General features: G+C 37.6%; 3 protein-coding genes across 9 annotated transcripts; all 3 read left to right on the top strand.

Moving 5' to 3' along the window:
* Positions 232–10,238, top strand: LOC18602335 (ion channel CASTOR). 5 transcript variants are annotated; one of them, XM_007033653.2, is made up of 13 exons: positions 239–775; positions 871–942; positions 1,633–2,238; positions 3,122–3,304; positions 3,963–4,022; positions 4,102–4,305; positions 4,494–4,742; positions 5,576–5,674; positions 6,080–6,274; positions 6,613–6,705; positions 7,015–7,281; positions 8,422–8,680; positions 9,441–10,238. In XM_007033653.2, exons 1-12 carry the CDS (start codon positions 326–328, stop codon positions 8,638–8,640), a joined length of 2,697 nt encoding a protein of 898 aa, XP_007033715.2. In that variant the 5' UTR covers positions 239–325; the 3' UTR covers positions 8,641–8,680; positions 9,441–10,238. The 5 variants fall into 5 exon arrangements, with proteins under 5 accessions (XP_017975305.1, XP_017975303.1, XP_007033715.2 ...); XM_007033654.2 differs by lacking the exon at positions 5,576–5,674 and adding an exon at positions 5,733–5,831 and having other exon boundaries at positions 240–775; XM_018119816.1 differs by lacking the exons at positions 5,576–5,674; positions 9,441–10,238 and adding an exon at positions 5,733–5,831 and having other exon boundaries at positions 232–775; positions 7,598–8,680.
* On the top strand, positions 10,594–16,653 carry LOC18602334 (putative disease resistance protein RGA4). Of its 3 annotated transcripts, none has more exons than XR_001927704.1 (3): positions 10,594–10,772; positions 10,900–15,182; positions 16,019–16,048. XR_001927704.1 is itself a non-coding variant. In XM_018120338.1 (3 exons), exons 1-2 carry the CDS (start codon positions 10,915–10,917, stop codon positions 15,164–15,166), a joined length of 4,107 nt encoding a protein of 1,368 aa, XP_017975827.1. In that variant the 5' UTR covers positions 10,781–10,914; the 3' UTR covers positions 15,167–15,182; positions 16,019–16,653. The 3 variants fall into 3 exon arrangements, 1 of the variants encoding a protein (XP_017975827.1); XR_001927703.1 differs by having other exon boundaries at positions 10,595–10,772; positions 10,869–15,182; XM_018120338.1 differs by lacking the exon at positions 10,594–10,772 and having other exon boundaries at positions 10,781–14,965; positions 15,111–15,182; positions 16,019–16,653.
* LOC18602333 (heat shock 70 kDa protein 6, chloroplastic) lies at positions 17,400–21,313 on the top strand. The gene is made up of 9 exons (XM_018118744.1): positions 17,400–17,422; positions 17,741–18,299; positions 18,610–18,862; positions 19,085–19,164; positions 19,257–19,399; positions 19,496–19,594; positions 19,731–19,920; positions 20,087–20,485; positions 20,668–21,313. Exons 1-9 carry the CDS (start codon positions 17,415–17,417, stop codon positions 21,061–21,063), a joined length of 2,127 nt encoding a protein of 708 aa, XP_017974233.1. The 5' UTR covers positions 17,400–17,414; the 3' UTR covers positions 21,064–21,313.

Here is a 21,522-nt window from a genome sequence, read left to right as displayed (position 1 = left end):
TTTTTAGAAAAATATAATGTAATGTAATATAAATGCAATTTAAAAATATGAATAAAACTAATATGTACAAAAAGGGGTAGGTATTTGCTTTATTATTGTTATTTTTATAAAAAAATCCTTATTTAAATTGCTATTTAAGGAGTCAATGCATTTCACTATCACTGAAAACAATTTGATTATTTAATATTTACACAACTAATCCAAAGTGGTACCTGACTAATGCCGATCTTCAGGTTCCTACTAATCCCAAACACCCCCCCACCCCCAAAAGAAGGGTCCATGATTTTCAAAAAAACACCCCAAATCATTTCCTGTTATTCCATCTATGTCCCATGATTCAGAATCCTCTCCTTCCTCCAGCAGGGACTGGTTCTTCCCTTCCCCTTCCTTCATCCACTCCACTTCCCACCCTTCACAATCCCCAAATTACCCCCGAAGGTGGACCACAATCCCCAGGCATTCCCCCCCTTCTCCTCCTGATTGGAAGCCTTCTAAAACGCCGACGTTTCGAAGCGTTTCGTTGTCCGATTCCGCCCCCTATGGAGACCGCAAGTACAGTCGGATTCGCCGCAGAGTCGACTTCACTCGTAGGAGCGAGAAATCGTCGAAACAAGAAGAAGACGGCGCCGTTTTGGAGCAGAAACGGGGCGTTTCTAATGCCGTCTCGGGTGGAAAACAAAACGTTTTGAGTGACAAAACGGCGTCCGGTGAAATGGGTATCCGGATTGCCTGTCAACGGATCAAAGTCCGGTGGAAGATGGCGTTTTCTATAGCTGTATGCTCTTTTTTCCCCACTTTCTCTCTCAAAAATTAAAAACTCTTCTTTTTCCTTTTGATTTTCTTATAGTTTTTGTCTGCTTTGCTTTACAGATTTTAATCACAGCTTTTGGTTCTTTGGTCCACAAGAATTTCTCTTTACATAACCGAGTCATCGAATTGCAGGTACATTCAATATTTATGCTGCCTTTCCCTACAAAGCTGATCATATTTTATGCTTAGTTTAGTGGCCATGTTTTTTAGTTGTATAGTTATTGGTCTATGCACATGTTTTTTTTTTGGTCCCGTGATTCAGTTCATTTTTCATTTTGATCAAAATTTTTATACTTTAAAGAGTTTACAGCCGCTTACTGAACTTTTTAAAAGTTCATGCATGCTTGATTCATTTGTAAATGATTAACTGGGGCTGTATTTGGTTGTTGCTTTTTGCTTTTCTTTTTTACCAGGAAAAGTTGCTATGATGCAATGGTCTAATTGATTAAATGAAGTGAATAGAAAATATAACACACATTCAATTTAATTATGTCATATAAAAGATAAATAATCCATTTTTTACCCACAAAAATTTAATTTCTAATTATATAAAAGTATTAGTAGTATTTGCTTTTGTATGGAAATGCATTTTTTTCTTTTTCCTTCCAAAAGTAACAACCAAATGATACCTTAGTTTTCTGCCATTGGGAGGAAGCCTAATTCATTTCTCTAAGTTACAGGAAAATAATGGTGATAATTAAGCTTGTTCATGAATACTTTTTTGAACATCTATCAAATCTAGGGTTGATTTATTTATGTAATAATATTTGAGTAAGTTCATGTGAGAAAACTTGCTAACTGAAAATTATTTCTTGCGTGTAGGACCAAATTTCGAATCTGAATATCAGATTACAAGCTTGCAATTTGTTGGACTCTGTAGATACTAATACTATGTTGCAAGAGAGTGATCATCTTTCAAGTAAAGGCTTAAAGATTCTAGCTCTGATTGTCTCACTCGCGCTGCTATCCATACCTATTTTTATTTTCAAGTATATTGACCATGTATCTAAGTTGAGATCCTCAGAAAACTCTTCTGAAAAGGTTTCTCTTAATAAGCAACTTGAATATCGGGTAGATGTCTTTTTATCAGTTCATCCATATGCTAAGCCACTTGCTTTATTGGTTGCTACTCTAATGCTTATTTGTCTCGGAGGTTTGGCACTCTTTGGCGTCACTGATGATAGCTTAGCAGATTGCCTTTGGTTATCTTGGACTTTTGTTGCTGATTCAGGTAACCATGCCAACTCTGAAGGTATCGGTCCCAGATTAGTTTCTGTTTCTATTAGCTTTGGTGGGATGCTTATATTTGCAATGATGCTCGGGCTTGTTTCTGATGCAATTTCTGAGAAGTTTGATTCGTTGAGGAAAGGAAGAAGTGAGGTTGTTGAGCAAAACCACACTCTAATTCTTGGATGGAGTGATAAATTGGTAAACTTTTGATTCCATAATTTATCTATGGTTATGACTCTTCATTTGGGTTTTATATATTTAATTTTGTGCTTATTGGCTGATGGGAATGAGCTACTATATATTATCTGTTTCCCCCATAATAGAGGCTAAACATTCTAGCATTAGAACCTTTACATATACTTACACCATGTGCATACCTATTATACATTTTTGATGATATATACACACACATGGTGATACAGGATAAAGAGAAGTTGATTGAACAATTAAAAATTATTTAGGATTTCATTTAATTATTTTCCTGTGTTTTATGTGTTCAATTCGAATTTTCAGTATTTAGGTAATTATTAAGGCAGTTAGGGTTATATTTGATATTTTGCTATTAGGGTTTAGGGTTTAGCTTATAAGTACCCATGTTGTTTCAGTTTCACTAGTTTTGAATGATGATATTGAGGTTTTGGAATATTGAGTTTCAGATTTCCACTCTATTGATTCCCTCTGTTTCCATTTTTGTTTATTATTTATATCTAATTCTCTGGTTTTCCCTCCCTAGTTTTTAATTTCTCCCTAGTCTTTTCTGTCTTTCTGAATTTCCCTACTATGATTTCTATCTATCTGTTTCCACATTCTTGTTCTACATTATACGTATATATGAATTTGCGTATGCATGTACTCTATGCAAGACCCAAGGCTTACTGCGTGATTTAGTGTTTGGGTTATAATTATCCTTCTGACTTCACAATAAGAGGGTTTGGCCTTTTTGTAGCTATTGCCAAAATTGTCCTATTCCACTTTGGTAACTTGGGATATCTCTATAAGTTTTTTCAGATACAATATTGGCATGTATGGAAGCTTTTTATGCTGTTGTGCCTTATATTGTGATTATTTTGTTGTGATGCAGGGTTCATTGCTCAACCAACTTGCCATAGCTAATGAGAGTTTGGGTGGAGGGATTGTCGTAGTGATGGCTGAACGGGACAAGGAGGAGATGGAGCTTGATATTGCTAAAATGGAGTTTGATTTCAGAGGGACATCTGTGATATGCAGAAGCGGTAGCCCTCTGATTCTGGCTGACCTTAAAAAAGTATGGTTCTTTTCTTCTCCATTCATATGTCAAAATAAGTTACCCTCCACTGAAAAGCTGAGCTATCAGATTTAAATGATTCAAATCTCTTAAAGTAATTAAAAATAAAAAACTGAATCAGGTAATGCAGTTGAGGAAACAGGGAGGGCGATTTTAATCGATATCAAAATGGTTTCTGTGATTGAGCCAGTGAATATCTATCCCTCATTTTAAGTTACAGAATATCTCATTAATTTGAAGCAATTTCTAGAAGCCTAAGGATGTTGTAAGCTTTGTAACCAAGCTTAGCTATTATAATTGCATTCTTCATATCATTGAGATTTATATGGACTGATTTGCACATTTTTCCCTTTGAACAGTGTTTTACTAGTCTCTCGCTTTTATAAACCACAGAAATTAAAGGAAATGGGTACATGTTGGTAGCAGAAGTAGATCAAGTTCTTTGTCAACCTTGTTCTAGATTTGTAATCAACTTGCCTAGGTTTCTGTGTCAATTCTGGTGCTTCAGGGTGATTGCTGCACCTTCACTTTGCTTTAGATTCACCTATACATTGTGCTACACGATCAGGGAAATATTTTCTCTGACGATATCTAATGCTGAAAGTGTTTGTACATGTTGGCGCCACTAATTGTTATGCTGACATGCCAATTCTTTTAGGTATCTGTATCCAAGGCCCGTTCAATTATTGTCCTTGCTGAAGATGGAAATGCTGACCAGGTCTTAAGCAGATGTGTTAATGTGATGTATCTGTGATATTGGATGACAGGTGCTCACTCTTATTCATGGTCTATTGCAGAGTGATGCTCGTGCTTTGAGAACAGTCTTAAGTTTGACAGGAGTAAAGGAAGGGCTAAGAGGGCATATTGTGGTGGAACTAAGTGATCTTGACAACGAGGTTCTTGTTAAACTTGTTGGTGGAGAACTTGTTGAGACTGTTGTAGCTCATGATGTTATTGGGCGCTTAATGATTCAATGTGCACGGCAGCCAGGACTTGCACAGGTTGGGTTATGCAATTTTTACCATGAGAACTATGTTCAGTGATATTGCACTTGCAGCAGTGTGAACGTTGATGTTCCTTGTTGATCTTTTTGGACTTAATTTTCTTTCTTTTTATTATTTTGGTATTCAGCCCTATCAGTGCTTCCTTATCATTTATATTTGTAATAATTGTGGATTGGTTATGACAGATATGGGAAGATATCCTTGGCTTTGAAAACTGTGAGTTCTACATAAAAAGATGGCCTCAGTTGGATGGTATGCAATTTGAGGATGTATTGATCAGTTTTCCTGATGCTATTCCTTGTGGAGTCAAGGTTGCTTCCCATGGGGGTAAAATTATCCTGAATCCTGATGACTCATATGTTCTACAAGAAGGCGATGAAGTCCTTGTTATAGCAGAAGATGATGACACCTATGCTCCAGCCACGTTACCTATGGTGATTTCATTTATGAATGCAGAATAAATTTCTTGGTCTTTCTTGCTAGCCTTTTCCTTTTGTTTGTCATTCTATTTGGCCAATCTGGCATCAGATACTTGCCTTATTCAAGTCAGGCTGCATTGAGGCTCACTAGATGGAGAAATCAATAAAATAAATAAATAAATGCAGAAACAGATAGGCGGAAGAAAGAAAACAGTCATGCAATTTGGCCAGAATTATAGTATGGTTTTATCGTTATCAGGTCTCCAGCCAGTTTTCATTTAGTTCTGTAAATTTGTCTCAATCTGAAGTGGTCATCTGTACATTGAGCTGATGACCTGTACTGGTATGCACAATTTAATGAATGCAATTGTAGGTCTATGATAGATTTGTTGTCTGCCTTTTGTCTATAGTAAGACTTAGAGTTAGATCTTCTTGTCACTTACCATTTACTTGCTGAAGTGATAGAATACTGCAACAATGACCTTTCCTTTATTACTATAAAATACTTGCCATTGCTATGTTCTGCAGTCAACATAATCAATGATGACACAAGAAACTAGTGAAGAACTTGGATAAAAAATTGGAGAGAATGCCAATTGGTTGTTTCTCTTTCACTATGTTCGCTCTCAGTGTAATGTGATAAAGAGTTTGTTGCTATAATTATGGAATAGTCTAAAAAATTGAGTGAAATAAAGTAGGAATGTAAAGGGAGCGGACCACGTTTAGGTTTTGATTCATGAAAGAGAAGCTGTTCTGGTTTGGCACAATAGGATGATGCCCATGATGAGATAGTAGGGCATACCATAGTTAAAACAACTTACAAAAATATAATCAATTTGGTCATTCAGGTCAAAGAAGCATCATTCATGCACATTGCTCGACCAGCAAGAAAGCCCCAGAAGATTCTACTTTGTGGATGGAGGAGAGACATTGATGATATGATTGTGGTACGTTCTTTCTAATTGAAGCTCCTAATTCCTTTTTCTCTTCGGCTGAATGCTGCAGGTATGGAGAGGAAATTTACCCAGAGACTTTATTGTCCCAAAGTTGACAGAAAAAATACTTCTTTGTGGTTGGCGACGGGATATAGAAGACATGATTATGGTAATATTACAAGGGATCTACAATGATGCTGCCAAGTGCTTCTTGACTGCAGTTCCCACTGTGTAAACTGTGGTGATTGATGTTTCAGAATTTCTCTATGATATTGTCACTCAATATCTAATGTTAATTGCAATATTTCTTCATAAAATTCTAGACTTTCTTTCCATATTTTTGCTTTTGATGCACAATAGAGAATGCAGTTCATTCTTTGCTACATTAGCAATGTATATTCATTCATGTTTGTTTAGGTTTTGGATGCCTTCCTAGCTCCTGGGTCAGAACTCTGGATGTTCAATGAGGTTCTTGAAAATGAGAGGGAAAAGAAGCTTATTGATGGTGGTCTGGACCTCACAAGATTGGTAAATATAACACTGGTTAATCGTGAAGGGAATGCAGTTATACGACGTAACCTAGAAAGTCTTCCCTTGGAATCTTTTGATTCAGTAAGTGTCTCTATCACTGGTGTATTTATGATAACGGCATACAGTAAGGAAATGTCAGTTAATAATCACAGTAAATGTTAGAAGGCATGGCAGCCACCTAGCAGATTTCCATGACAATGTATATTTTAGATGAAGGTTGGATAATGAAAATTTAAAGATGAAGGCTATTATCCTACTAAATGAGTTTCCTTAAAAATGTCAATTAAAACACAGCAGGTCATTTATATCCTTGTTTTTTTTTTTTTTTTTTAACTAGGATAGATGAAGAGACAATTTTCAGGGCTTCTACAATATTTTTCCATCTTTAATTTCTGAACATATTTTTGTGGTCTGCACAGATCCTAATTCTGGCTGATGAATCTGTGGAAGATTCAGCCATTCAAGCTGATTCCAGATCTCTTGCCACATTACTATTGATTCGTGATATTCAGGTGCTTTGAGTTTTGATCTTTAAGTCAAATTTAATTTAATGGATTGGATATTGAGCTTATCTTAAGAAGTTATTATTGTTCTTTTTGAACAATCATTTTACGAGTTTATAACGCACTATTAGAAAATTTCTTTGTGAACGCCTTGGTCCTTATCAACAAGTTATAAGAATAAATTTTAAGTTTGCTTATTAGTCATGACGGGCATATTCTTGACAGCATATCACACGCTTTTACTTCAGATATTGACTTTCAGTCTTTCTGTCTTTCACAACCATAAATTTTGTAATTTACACATTTTGTTTTTGCCAGGCCAAGCGTCTTCCGTTTAGAGAAGCTATGGTAACACGCAGTCACAGAGGAAGTTTCTCACAAGGTTCCTGGATTGGGGAGATGCAGCAAGCTTCAGATAGATCAGTAATAATCAGTGAAATTCTGGATCCAAGGACTAAAAATTTATTATCCATGTCAAAGATTAGTGATTATGTTTTATCAAATGAGCTAGTCAGTATGGCATTAGCTATGGTTGCAGAGGATCGGCAAATAAATGATGTACTGGAAGAGCTCTTTGCAGAAGAGGTACTCTTTCTTTCATGAAACCTTTATGTTGACTTGTTTATAAGTAGTAACAAAACAAGAAAAGAGCTTGGCTAAATGGTTCTGCACTAATGCTGTTGCCTTTCAAAAACTTATCACTTGTGAAAAAGTTATCCTGGAGCTTCTAAATCATGTGAATGAGATTTGTCTGTGTAAATAGTATTTCTTCTGTCATACAAAGTAATCTGTATATGAGATATCACTATTTCTATATATAAATCCACATCTTCTCTAATTCTAGTCATGTGGGCCTTGACTAGCAAATACTACCTTTGAGTGTGATTTCTACAAAATACAGGTCAAGGTTCAAAGATAGTTGGAAGGACCAATGTGTAATAATTGACAGCATGACACTATAGATGAGGTGTAAGAGTGATGTTTGCCCATTTTCTACCGGGTTGGGAAGAAGATATGAGTCAATTTGGTCCAGGCAGAATTTAATACCTTACTAATATTCATTAACTGGTTATCCTTTTGACTGAAGGACTGTTTCTGCCCAAAAAAGTTGGCTGAACTTTGCTTTTCCTATGTTACAGATTTGCAGATGCAGAAATGCTGTACCCGGAAAGCTTTTTATCTCTAGTGTTGATATATAACTGATAATTGTTATTTTTGATGCTCCAATAGCTTAGATTAATTATTATCTTTGCTTTTACTTTTCTCATATAATTTAGGGAGTTTCATTGTTACACAAAGCACTAGTGTATTTGCATGTATTTTTTAATGTGGTTTAGGTCATGAAAGATTGGGAAGAACAAACTTCTGCATTTGTTTTCATTAACTTACAGAGACAAGAATTGGTTTCTCAACCTCTTGACTAAGCTTTGTACTATTGGCATGTTCATCCAAAGGATTGAAAGATAATGAAAATGATATATAGGTCACTCAGACTATATGTTATGTCTTGTTCTATGAAGGATCTAAAACCATTTAAAGCAGTATAACAACACTTGATTAGAAGTCATTTGCACAATTCTATCGCACTTGAAGCATTAACTTATACTGTTGACTCTTTGCCAGCCATTTTGTTTATTCAGGTTCTTGCTGCTCGTAGAACTTATCATTTATCTTCTCATTACAATAACCTTGTTAATCATTTATGAATTTTTTGGGTTTTATCAGGGAAATGAGCTGCATATTAGGTATGCAGATCTTTACCTTCATGAAGGTGAAGAATTGAGTTTCTATGAAATAATTTTACGAGCTCGGCAGAGGCGAGAGATTGTTATAGGTTATCGTTTAGCAAGAGCAGAGAGAGCTGTTATCAATCCACCAGCCAAAAGTGAGAGAAGAAGGTGGTCAGTGAAGGATGTGTTTGTGGTGATCACAGAGAAGGAATGAGTTTGTTCCTTTTTATGCTTCAAGAGGACATCCTTGACACGTAAGATTTCATTTGAAATCACTGAAGCATTGAACTTCTTACAGCTCAAAGTTCACAAATCTGAGATGTACATATAACAGCAGTTGGGCAAATAGATAAAAATCTACTCTTGAATCCTTCCATCAGAAATCAAACCGATAGCCAAGCTGCTTACGAAGTGTCCTATTTACCACATATCTTCCAATTTTTTGTTTTCACCTAAACAAATATTCAACCTTTGTATCATTCCTCCCTTCTGTATATGTATGAATTCCATATCCTTATTGTTACTCATGGTTGATAGGGTCCTTGGCCCCTCCGTATATGAGTCAAATTTTGTTGGAATTCCTTTTCTCTTTTACGATATGTTTCCTAGACCTCAAATATGTCCTAGGACTGCAGTTATAGCAATAGAAGCCTATGCATACATCCCATGTTTTACATGCACTAGTGTTATAAATCTTGATCATTAGGAAGGAGAAGACTATATTTTATTGTGTAACCAATAAGGCTTATCATTGCCGAAAATAAAAACCTTATGTCGTTTGCTTTTTTCCAATTTCTTTTAGCGGGTTGATGCTGATGCTTACTTGTCAACTAGTCATCATCCGAAATCTTTGTGGATTTGCTTATGCACCATTTTATAGATAAAATTTTGGATTAACCTCTTAACCGTTTAGTGTCTGTTGCCAACTTGCCATGATTTCCAGTACTGCAAAATTTGCTTCTTTCTTTGGTTTTTGTTATTCTGACACTTGTTTACTTTTTCGGGGTATTGTAGCAAAAATGGCTGAAGATGTTCTCAGTGCTGTTAAGTAGAGTTGTGTCGAGTGATTTCAATTACCAAAGAACAGATCGACCTCGCATGGGGTTTCAAGGAGGAGCTAGAAAAGCTTGGTGACTCACTAGCTATAATTATATATAGCTTTCTTGCAAGATGCAGAGGAAAGGCAAACAAAGGATAACTCAGTGAAGCTTTGGCTGGAAAAGCTCAAAGATGTTGCTACTGAGGCCGATGATGTGCTTGATGAGTTCCGTTTCAAGATGGCTAAAAGAACTTAAGGACATTCATAAATCCTTGGATGACCCTAACCTGACAAATTGGCCAACCTTGGATGAGCTAGCTGTAGGCATAACTCCTGAAGTTGGAGGATCAAATGAGGAGACAAGTCTCCTGTCTAGATGACTCAAACGTGGAAGGGAAAGTGGTGTTTCAAAACCACTTCTCTCTGTTAGTAGGTATGGCAGACCTTGGAAAAACTAGTATATAATGATGTGGAAGTAACAAGGCAGTTTGATGCAACATTGTTGGGTGTGTGTGTCTGCTAATTTTGATGCCAAAAGGATTTTAAAACAGATCCTTTGATCATTTTATTGGTGAGCAAATCTCAATATTTGAAAACAAGGTTGCTTTAGTTGAGAAACTTTGAAGGGAAACATTATCTTCTTGTACTTGATGGTCTGTGGAATGGTTGACCAATAGGACGACGACCTAAAGCTTTGTTTGTCTGGAGTTAATGATATAAAGGGTAATGCAACTATTGTAAATATTTCATATAATGAAATATTTTGATGATTATATTTCATATAATGCATCTAAATTTCTAGCTAAAATATAAAATTAAATCGTAAGAAACAAACAGTAAAAGAAAGAAAAAGACTAAAAAAATTCATTTTATAACTTAAAATAATTCGTGTCTTTAAATATTGAAAAAGAGATAATACAAATAGAAGGAAAAATATTAAAAAAAATTGAAAGGATGATTCAGTATTAGTGACTCCACCACTAGCTATTGTTGTTTTAGTTTAATACAGATAACTCAGTATAAGGGTATAGTTTGAGACATATATTGTGAGTAATGTACATCTAATAAAAGAAATTAATACATAAGTTAATAACTCAACATAAACTACTCATAGAGAATTAAAAACATAAAAAATGGAAAATAAAATAAAAGAACTTAACAAAGTTTGCTTCAATCAACCTAAACTATTTGCTTTTGGAATAAATAAACATGATCAAGTGGAGTGTACTGCCGATATCTTGTTAGTCAAAGTGGCAACACGGACTTTCACATTAATCAAAATCAATTCATCTGTGCCTTCCGTTCTGGTATAGTCTTTTAACCTTTGATACGTTTGTTTTTTGAGTACAATCATTCAATGCTTGTTGCCCATGATTACCACCGTTATCTTTGGTTTTTGAAAGGTTTCTGACACAAACTCCCCCACTTTCCCAGAGTTTTTAAGCGAAGATGGGTGAAGCTGTTCTCAGTGCGGTTGTGGAAGGAGTGGTGTCAAAAGCTACTTCAGTTGCCATACAACATATCAACCTTGGATGGGGTTTCGAAGAGGAGTTGGAAAAGCTGGGTTATTCACTGCCCATAATTCGAGCTCTCTTGCAAGATGCAGAGGAAAGGCAGAGAAACGACAAGTCAGTGAAGCTATGGCTGGATAAACTCAGAGACGTCGCTTATGAGGCTGATGATGTGCTAGATGAGTTCACTTACGAAATTCTTCGAAGGAAAGTTGAGATTCGAGACCAAATCAGGAGAAAGGTACTATACTTCTTTTCTCCCTCCAATCCCATCCTGTTTCGTCTCAAAATGGATAAAAAAATTAAGGACATTCATAAATCCGTGGATGGCCTTAACAAATTGGCCGATCAGCTTGGTCTCCAGCAGAGAGCTATTGACGTAACTCCTGTACTTGGAGCATCAAACGAAGAGACAGTCTCCTTCCTAGACGACTCCAAAATTGTTGGGAGGAAAGCTGATGTCTCAAAAGTAGTTGACTTGCTAATCAACCCGAGTGATGGGCAGATTATCTCTGTTATACCTATAGTAGGTATGGCAGGTCTTGGGAAAACTACTTTGGCAAAACTAGTGTACAATGATGTTGAAGTGGAAAGGCACTTTGATGTAAAATTCTGGGTATGTGTGTCAGATAACTTTGATGTCAAAAGGATTTTAAGACATATGTTAGAACATCTTACTGACGAAAACACTACATCGTTTGAGAACAAGAATTCGATTCTTGAGAAATTTAAGAAGAAGTTAGAAGGGAAAAAGTATCTTCTTGTTCTTGATGACCTGTGGAGTGCTGAGAAGTGGGAAGACCTAAGGCTTTGTTTGTTAGGAGTCAATAGAAACAAGGGGAATAAAGTTATTGTAACAACCCGGAATGAACTTGTGGCACTAAAAGTGCAAACACTTGTTGATCAATGGCACCACCCCGAAGGACTAACCCACGATGAATGTTGGTCCATAATCAAAGAAAAAGCATTTAAAAGCTCTGCAACATCTCAAGAATTACAGTCAATAGGAAAGGAAATTGCAAAAAAATGTAAAGGTGTTCCATTAGTAGCAAAAGTGATAGGAGGGACGATGCGCAATGAAATGGGCCAAGAGGCATGGTTGAACATTCATAGAAGTGATGTTTGGGGCTCAGTGGAAGATGCATTGAGATTAAGTTTTGACCGGTTGTCTTCACCTCTCAAAAGGTGTTTTGCATATTGTGCCATTTTCCCTAAAGACTTCCGCATTGAGAAAGAACAGTTAATTCAACTTTGGATGGCTGAAGGTTTTCTTCAACCACTTCATGGTAGTTCTATGTCAATGATGGATATTGGTAATAAACACTTCAATGACTTGTTGTCTAATTCCTTATTCCAAGATGTGGAGAAGGATGCGTGTGGAAATATTATAACATGCAAGATGCATGACATGGTGCATGATTTTGCAATGTCTGTTTCAAAATTTGACATCTTGATTTTGGAGGCCGGTTCCTCTGGCCGCACAGATATTTGCAATGTTCGGCATCTTAATGTGATTGACTATAGGGAATCATTACCAACTGTCTTAACAAGTGCTGCTCCAAAATTGCACTCTCTGTTTTCAAAAATCGATGTCTTCCAAAAAAGGTCAAGTACCTTCAAAAGCTTACGAGTTCTAAATTTTTATGGTGCTAATCATGTCTATGAGTTGCCAGCTTCCCTTGGAAAGTTGAAGCACTTGAGATATTTTGACATCTCAAAATCTCGTATCAACACATTGCCTAGATCCATCACCAAACTTTACAATTTGCAGACGTTAAGATTCATGCGTTGCTGGTCACTCACACTGCCAGATGGACTCAGGAATTTAATAAGCTTGAGGCATATTCATTTTGATCATGAAACACTTCAACCAGTTGAGATTGGACACCTTACCTCTCTTCAAACATTGACAATGTTCATTGTGGGTCTAGAAAAGGGACGTCTAATTGAAGAGCTAAAATGCTTAGATGAACTGTGTGGAGAATTAAAGATATGCAAGCTTGAACGTGTTACAGACAAAGAAGAGGCTATGAGAGCAAATTTATTGCATAAGACAAAATTATGCAAGCTAATATTTGAATGGAGCTCTGCAAAAGATAGCTATGGTAACACTGAGGAAGTGTTGGAAGGTCTCCGACCTCACTCAAATTTGCACAGCTTAATTATTAGGAATTACGCAGGAGAGAATTTTCCTTCTTGGATAGTAAGAAGTGTTGCTGGTTCCAGTACCTTGTTTTTGCTTAACAATTTAATGGAGTTGGAATTGATCGAATGCAGAAGATGTAAAAGCCTTCCGACACTTGGGCATTTGCCCAGTCTCAAAATTCTCAAACTGAAAAAGTTGAAAAGCGTCAAGTGCATTACTAGCGAGTTTTATTACAATAACAGTAGCCATGGAAAGGGTGCTGCAATCACATTGTTTCCTGCACTAGAGAAATTCACCTTGGATCACATGACAAAACTAGAAGAATGGGCAATAGCAGACTCAGCAACAACAACTGCTTTTCCTTGCTTGGAGGAGTTAAATATTTTGTGGTGTCCTGTCTTGAAAAGTGTTCCAATTACAAGGCATCCTTCATCTCTTCGAAAGCTTCATATCGAGTGGTGTGAAGAGTTAAGCAATATAGCAGAAGAGCTATCCGCTTCCAAATGTCTCAAGGAATTAATCATAGAAGGTTGTTCCGAGTTAAGCTCCATTCCGGATTTGGAAGGATTTTCTTCTCTCGTAAACTTAGAGCTTGTTCACTGTGACAAATTGGAAAGTCTTCCTTTAATGGGACGATGTTCAACTCTTCAGAAGTTCCACATTGAAGAGTGTAGGAAATTAATCGATATACGAGATGGATTATCTTGCTCCACTCGTCTCAAAAGGTTATTTATAAAATCGTGCCCTAATTTATCCTCTGTTCCAGATTTAGAAGCATTTTCCAGTCTTGAAAGTCTAGAAGTTTTTTGCTGTGACAAATTGGAAAGACTTCCCATAATGGGGCGTTGTTCATCTCTTCAAACTTTCCATATTGGCAGGTGTGAAAAGTTAAACAAAATAGGAGATGCACTATCTAACTCCCCTTGTCTGGAATCTTTAGTTATTGAGGATTGTGGTTATCTGAGCTCCGTTCCGAGATTGGACGGGCTCTTTTCTCTTAAAGAGTTGATAGTTTGCCATTGTCCTCGGTTGACAAATTTTCAAATAACAGGTGAATTTTCATCTCTTGGGGAGCTCCGTATCGAAAATTGCAGGGAACTGAGTTGTATTGGGGATGGACTGTCTACTTCCACACGTCTCCAAAAGTTGAGCATACGCCTTTGTCCGAAGCTGAGCTCCATCCAACCTATAGATGGACTTTCCTCTCTTAGGGGCTTGGACTTTACAGAATCTGGCCAAGACTTAACTTGTGTACTACCAAGTTTACTGCAATTCAATAATTGTCTTAGGGAGCTGACTATATCTGGTTTCTCTAATCTGATATCTATTCCAGAAAATCTGGGGAAATTGCATTCTCTGGTTTACTTAAACATCACGTGGTGTCCAAAATTGAGGTGCATTCCAGAGGACATCCTTGGCTATTTGACCCATTTGGAAAGATTGAGGATTGGTGGTTTCTCAGAAGAGCTAGAGGAGTTCCCAGGTCTCAGTTCCGTCCAACACCTCCAAGCCTCCCTTGAATATTTGCATCTAATTGGATGGGAAAAGCTAAAGTCTCTGCCGCCCCAACTGCAGTGCCTCACTGTCCTTAAAAAATTGCGTATAGAGAGGTTTCACGAAATGGAAGCCTTGCCCGAGTGGTTTGGAAATCTCTCATTACTTCGACGGCTAAAACTTATTTCTTGTCATAATCTCATGCATCTGCCTTCCCTGAAAGTTATGCAAAGCCTTACCTTAAAGAAGCTTCAATGTTCAGATTGTCCTCGATTAAAGGAAAGATGCGCCAAAGACAGCGGTCCAGAGTGGTCCAAGATTTCCCACATTCCACGAACCTTTATTGATGGTAATAAGTTCAATGTAAAAGCCACAAATTCTCGTCTTTCTATGAATTTTTATCAGTAGTCTCCTTTCTTCCTGTAGGCTCAAACGTAACCTTCTTTTGTTTCTTCCCAATCCAGATAATCCACATGGCTTTTTTGCATTTGCAGGATTAAGTATGGGCCTTTACATTACTCATGTTAAGACCAATAGAAGTAGAAACTGAAGTGATTAGCAGAAAAGTAAGTTCTGGTTCTCAATTTCTTTTCCATGCGATGCATGACCATTTCCATTTCTTGGAACATGTTGGTTGTAAATAATGCATCCAATTCACCTCATGGGCACCAAATCACATTGCATTGGAACCCCCTTTGGTTCCTGGAAATTTATATATGAGATTACCAATATCTTGTTGTCCATGATTACTTTAACAGCCAGTGAATAATCTGTATCGATGATGTTAGTTTTATTTGTCTCATCAATTTTTGAAGCTTCTTTTATTTTTTCTTCTTATATCCATGTTAATCGTGATCAAATACAAGGCGAGCTGAATATAAAATTCTGCCGTGTCTAATCCTCCCTACTTCAACATAAAGTAAGGATATGATATGACTTTGTAGTGCAAAATAATGCTAATATTTTCTCCTGGTATTCTATTTCAGTGTAGAACATTTACTAAGAAAGACCGGCAAGTTTTTTCATTGCACCAACACCCTTGTAGAAAACCCACAAACATATTAAAGTCCGCTTTTGCATCTATTCATTCTGGGAATCAAGCAAGAGTTTAGTTGTGACAAATGAGAGATTTGACTTTAACTAGATGAAAAATATTTAAAATATTTTTGTGACTAAAAGTTCTGGTTGGACAAATTTGTTTTAATTTGTGTCTCAACATGCCTGGCTGTCTATGCTAACTCTGCTGCTTCAAAGCAGTTGCTGCACCTTTATTTGCTTTATTTCATTCCATACATTGTACATGATCAGGGAAATGCTTTCTCTGCTGGTTGATGATCTCTAATGCTAAAGCGTTTGTACATGTTGACCCCAGCTCTTTGTGCTAACATGCCAATTCTTTTAGGTATCTGTCTCCTGGACTGGTGCAATTATTGTCCTTGCTTGAAGTTGGAAATGCTGACTGCGTTTTGCGCAAACATGTTAATTGGAAGTGTCTCTGATATTGGATGATGATTAATTGCTCTCTCTTAGTACAGAGTGATGCTCGTGCTTTTAGAACATTCTTAAGTTTAACAGGAGTGAAGGAAGGACTCAGACGCATTTTGTGGTGCAACAAAGTGATTTTGACAACGTGGTTCTGTTAAACTTGTTGGCGGAGAACTAGTTGAAAGTGTTGCAGCCCATGATATTATTGGGCCCTTGACGTTTCAATGTGCGTAGCAGCCAGGCGTTGCACAGGTTGCATTTTGCTGACTTCAGTATGGGAACTTTGTTCTGCCATGTTGTACTGATGGTGGTTTCAATGTTGATATTTCATGTTAATCTTTGTAGTATTCTCTTTCTTTTTTGCCAGTTTATTCATATTAAAGCCCACCACTACTTCTGTATCCCTATATCAATGATAATTGTGGAGTGGTTATATATGACAGATATGGCAAGATAATATCTTTGGTCTGGAAATTGTATATTCTGTCGCAAAAGATTGCTGCAACTTGATGGAATATTTGAAAATGAATTGATCAGTTTTCTTGATGCTAATCCTCTGTGGAGTCCAGGTTGCTGCCTGTGGGTAAAATTACCCGGAATCCTGAGGACTCTTATGTTCTACAAAAAAGGCAATGGAGTTCTTGTTATAGCAGAAGATGATGACACCTTAGAGATGGTAGCACATTGAGTCACCTTCTTAGTTTATTAATTACATTAAGTGACACTGCTTGTCATTGTCGGACTCCATGATTGTGCTTGAAATTTGCTTTTCTTCTGAAACTCTACACAAATGGATCTGAAAGTTTTTCTACTGCCTATTGGAAGGCCTAGGATTGGCCACCCATGGTGCCAGACCATCAGGCAGCAGTCCATGAGCCACGGGAGTGGTCTGAAGAACCACCACGTGACACCTTGCTCTGACAAGGCAGAAAACTTTCTAAATATGGCTGTTGTCAGTTACAATTGCAAACTCTTGTTGCTTAACGGTGGTCTTGTTTCTATTTATCAAAAGCCACCAACCAGCTCTGGAACGATTACTTTTGACTTTTAAAGCCACACAACCACATTAAGAAATCAGAATTCATCACTCCCAGCTTTTGCGGTGCATAGCGCGTCCTTCTTAAGCCAGGCTAGTGTGATATACAAATTCTTTGTTCTTCAATATAAGCCCTTCATTTATTTCGTACACTACATATATGCGCATGGGCAATCTTGAGAAAGATGAGAAAGCTGATCATCGATCTTTCCCCACCCCACCATGCAGGACGTCCTTTAACCTTTCTCCTTCAGAATCTGTTCAAATCAATGTCAACATGTTCAGGTATCTGTCTGTCCCAGATAAATTTTTATTTTAAATTTGTTTAAAAGTAAATGCACGTGTCAATCAAATTTATTTTCTTAATAAAAGTTTAACAAATATAGTAAATTTATATATACACACACAAAAGGAAAGGCCTATTTTTAATGAGTTGGCACCGGACGCAGACACCCTCAGTCTCCCGCCTTCGGAAGGAGTCCTCCTTCTAACAAAGTCCAAACTCTTCTCCCGCTTTCTCTTTATATTCTTTCTAACGCAAAACCAACAATAAAGCCTTCGCCTTCGCTTTCATTCTCAAAAGGCTTATTTGTCCATTCTCAGTAGAAATATGGCTTCCTCCACTGTCCAAATCCACGTCCATGGTGGTATCGGTTTCGCTTCTTCAAGAAAAACCAACCATCATTCACCCAGAACGGTTTTTTTGGGTCAAAGACTGGGCAAAGCCTCGCCGTTAAATGCCGCCTTCCTACGACTCGCTAAAGCCAACAACATTAAACGGTGCAATGTTGGACCAGTCAGAGTGGTGAACGAGAAAGCAGTCGGAATCGATCTCGGGACCACCAACTCGGCCGTGGCGGCCATTGAAGGAGGAAAGCTGACCATAGTTACTAATGCGGAAGGGCAGAGAACGACGCCCTCTGGGGTGGCTTATACCAAGAATGGGGATAGGTTGGTTGGGCAGATTGCGAAACGGCAAGCCGTCATCAACCCTGAGAATACGTTTTTCTCTGTAAAGAGGTTTATAGGAAGAAAGATGTCGGAAGTGGATGAGGAATCTAAACAGGTTTCGTACAAGGTTGTTAGAGATGAGAACGGGAATGTTAAGCTTGAGTGCCCTGCCATCGGTAAACAATTCGCTGCAGAGGAAATTTCAGCTCAGGTATAGTGTATTGGAGCTTCTTACTTTTGCTGTTATGTTCAGTCATAAATTGGGTTGTCTTTGTAATGCCGACTTCGGCAATTTGAGATGTTGTCAATGAATGTATCGCTGATGAACCTTTTAAAGTTTGGATACAAATCCATCATTTTACATATCGACTAAATGCATCATTAACGTAGTTCTGTGGCCTTTCACTTCTTTAGTACTTCATAATGGCATTTATAAGCAAAGCGTAAGAATTTAGCACTTTTGCTGTTAGTAATTTAGAATTTTTCTATTGCTAACGGGTTATTTGTAATTTTTTATGTAGGTTTTGAGAAAGCTCGTTGATGATGCTTCAAAATATTTGAATGATAAAGTGACCAAAGCTGTTGTTACTGTCCCTGCTTACTTCAATGATTCCCAAAGGACAGCAACAAAGGATGCAGGTCGAATTGCTGGGTTAGAAGTTCTCCGGATTATCAATGAACCGACTGCTGCCTCTCTGGCATATGGATTTGAGAAGAAGAATAATGAAACCATTCTTGTGTTTGATCTTGGAGGTGGTACTTTTGACGTGTCAGGTATGCTGGCTATTTGAGAACCTGTTTATCTGCATGTATTCTGAAGTTCTATCTTGCAATATTCTTCGTGTTACCATGTGAAATGGTTAGTCATGTGCTTGGGGAATGCTTCCGTGGTTTGGTCTTCATTTATTCTAAGGACTGAGTTTGGTTGACTTCATTTATCTTTTATTGGTGAAGATCCAGCAAATGTTTCATCGTCTATTTCTTAATATGTTACAGTGCTTGAGGTTGGGGATGGAGTGTTTGAGGTGCTCTCTACATCTGGAGACACGCGTTTGGGTGGTAATGACTTTGATAAGGTAGGTATACTTGGATGAACGTCCATTCTACTTTGTCTTAGTTGTATTTTGTAGTGCTGAAGCAAGTCCTATGCATCATATTTTACATGCAGAGAATTGTTGATTGGCTTGCTGACAACTTTAAGAGAGATGAAGGCATAGATATTTTGAAAGACAAACAAGCTCTTCAGCGGTTAACTGAGATAGCTGAGAAAGCTAAAATGGAGTTATCATCTTTAACTCAGACAAACATAAGGCATCTCTCTCCCCCTCTTTTCTATGTGCACATGATCTCGTTTGTGCATTTTCTGTGTGGTGTTTAGTAATACAGCTTTTTCTTTTCTGGTTCCAGTTTACCTTTCGTTACTGCCACTGCAGATGGCCCCAAACACATTGAGACCACCCTTACCAGGGTTAAGTTTGAGGAATTGTGCTCGGACCTACTTGACAGGTAGATTTTATTATTTCAATCTGTTCATATTCTTTTCTTTTTTAAAAAAAAAAATCGGTTTTTATTGCTCCTATATTTTTTGGCTTAAATCACTGAAGATTTTGGGTTTCTCTTGTCTGTTTAATATATTTTGCAGGCTGAGGACACCGGTGGAGAATTCCTTGAGGGATGCAAAACTTTCTTTTAAAGACATAGATGAGGTAATTCTTGTCGGTGGATCAACACGTATTCCAGCTGTTCAGGAAGTTGTGAGGAAGATGATTGGCAAGGAACCTAATGTCACAGTCAATCCAGATGAAGTTGTTGCCCTGGGGGCTGCAGTTCAGGTGGGTTTAGTACTTAGCTTCATAGTACTAATTCCTTTTGGTTGTTGAATGTTACAGGGTTGGATTATAGGATTTTTTGGATTACAAATTTTGCTGCAGCTCGTCTTATTATCTTCATAAGTTTTCGTTTTAATGTTTTTCCTTTTGTCTCCCCAATTGGTTGTAGGCCGGTGTTTTAGCTGGAGATGTCACTGATGTTGTGCTTTTGGATGTGACACCTTTGTCACTTGGTCTTGAAACACGTGGTGGTGTTATGACCAGAATCATCCCTAGAAACACTACAGTGCCAACCTCCAAATCAGCAGTGTTCTCAACAGCTGCTGATGGCCAGACAAGTGTTGAGATTAATGTACTCCAGGGTGAAAGAGAGTTTGTTAGGGATAACAAATCTCTTGGCAGCTTCTGTCTTGATGGTATCCCACCAGCACCTCGTGGGATTCCACAGATTGAAGTCAAATTTAACATTGATGCCAATGGTATACTCTCTGTCTCTGCTGTTGATAAGGGCACCGGGAAGAAGCAAGACATCACTATTACTGGTGCTAGTACCTTGCCCAGTGATGAGGTATGCATTTAATGTTGGGATGTATACCAAGTGTTGCTCAGATGAATTGCTTGTAAGACATTCCAAAAATTATTTGCACTTACTTGGTGGCACGAACTTATGTATTTGCATTGGATGGAAGCACTGGAAATGCCTTCTTTGTTTAATAAACCATTACCTAATTCTGTCTTTAATATATGCAGGTTGATACAATGGTGAAGAAAGCTGAGAGATTTGCAAAGGAGGATAAGGAGAGAAGAGATGCTATAGACGCGAAGAACCAGGCTGACTCTGTTATCTACCGGACACAGAAGCAGCTGAAAGAGCTTGGAGACAAGGTTCCCGGTCCAGTCAAAGAGAAAGTAAAGGCAAAACTGCAAGAGCTCAGGGATGCATCAGGGGGCTCAACTCAAGGTATGAAGGATGCCATGGCTGCCCTCAACCAAGAAGTTATGCAGCTTGGCCAGTCGCTCTACAACCAACCTGATGCTGGAGGCAGTGCTGGGTCTGAACCTGGTGGTGAAACTGGGCCTTCAGATTCATCAAACAAGGGGACCGGTGGTGATGTAATTGATGTAGATTTCACTGAAAGTAAGTGAAAAGCTGGGTTTTTGAACTGTGTATGAGGTATGAGGTTTTCTTCTTGGTCCTGTTTTCCAGAAAGAAGAACATTACTAAACGTAAACTAGCAAATTTTAGCAGGTGCGGTCTAGCTGATGACCAGGCTCCCTCAGACAAGGCAGAAAAGTTTCTTAATATATGATTGTTACCGTTTACAATTGCGAACTCTTGTTACCGAACGGTGGTCTTGTTTCTATTAATCAAAGCCACGTACCTCTGGAAAGATTACTTTCGACTTTAAGTATAAATATTTATATATTTATGAATATATTGAATTGGGTTACAGTACTAAATGATATATATATAATTGGAAAGTCTTGTCTAGTAAGTCTTTTGTGTGGAACATGGTTTCATACTGGGTTGTGACACTTATGTGAAAGGATAAAGGTTTATATATATATATATATGATTATATATATATATATATATAATATAAG

This window comes from Theobroma cacao, chromosome 4, assembly GCF_000208745.1.
Source record: "Theobroma cacao cultivar B97-61/B2 chromosome 4, Criollo_cocoa_genome_V2, whole genome shotgun sequence".
In the NCBI taxonomy this organism is placed as follows: Eukaryota; Viridiplantae; Streptophyta; class Magnoliopsida; order Malvales; family Malvaceae; genus Theobroma; species Theobroma cacao.
The sequence above is the reverse complement of the archived record's forward strand: the minus strand, read 5'-3'. Positions and strand labels throughout refer to the sequence as shown.

Excerpts from the sequence above, each read along its gene's own strand:
- LOC18602335 (XM_007033653.2), top strand. The coding sequence starts at position 326 with ATGTCCCATGATTCAGAATCCTCTCCTTCCTCCAGCAGGGACTGGTTC. Across the intron at positions 4,023-4,101 it reads AAGATGGAAATGCTGACCAG|AGTGATGCTCGTGCTTTGAG; the intron begins GTCTTAAGCAGA and ends GGTCTATTGCAG. Across the intron at positions 5,675-6,079 it reads ACATTGATGATATGATTGTG|GTTTTGGATGCCTTCCTAGC; the intron begins GTACGTTCTTTC and ends ATGTTTGTTTAG.
- LOC18602334 (XM_018120338.1), top strand. The coding sequence starts at position 10,915 with ATGGGTGAAGCTGTTCTCAGTGCGGTTGTGGAAGGAGTGGTGTCAAAA. Across the intron at positions 14,966-15,110 it reads TCCACGAACCTTTATTGATG|GATTAAGTATGGGCCTTTAC; the intron begins GTAATAAGTTCA and ends TTGCATTTGCAG.
- LOC18602333 (XM_018118744.1), top strand. Across the intron at positions 18,300-18,609 it reads CAGAGGAAATTTCAGCTCAG|GTTTTGAGAAAGCTCGTTGA; the intron begins GTATAGTGTATT and ends TTTTTTATGTAG. Across the intron at positions 20,486-20,667 it reads GTACCTTGCCCAGTGATGAG|GTTGATACAATGGTGAAGAA; the intron begins GTATGCATTTAA and ends TAATATATGCAG.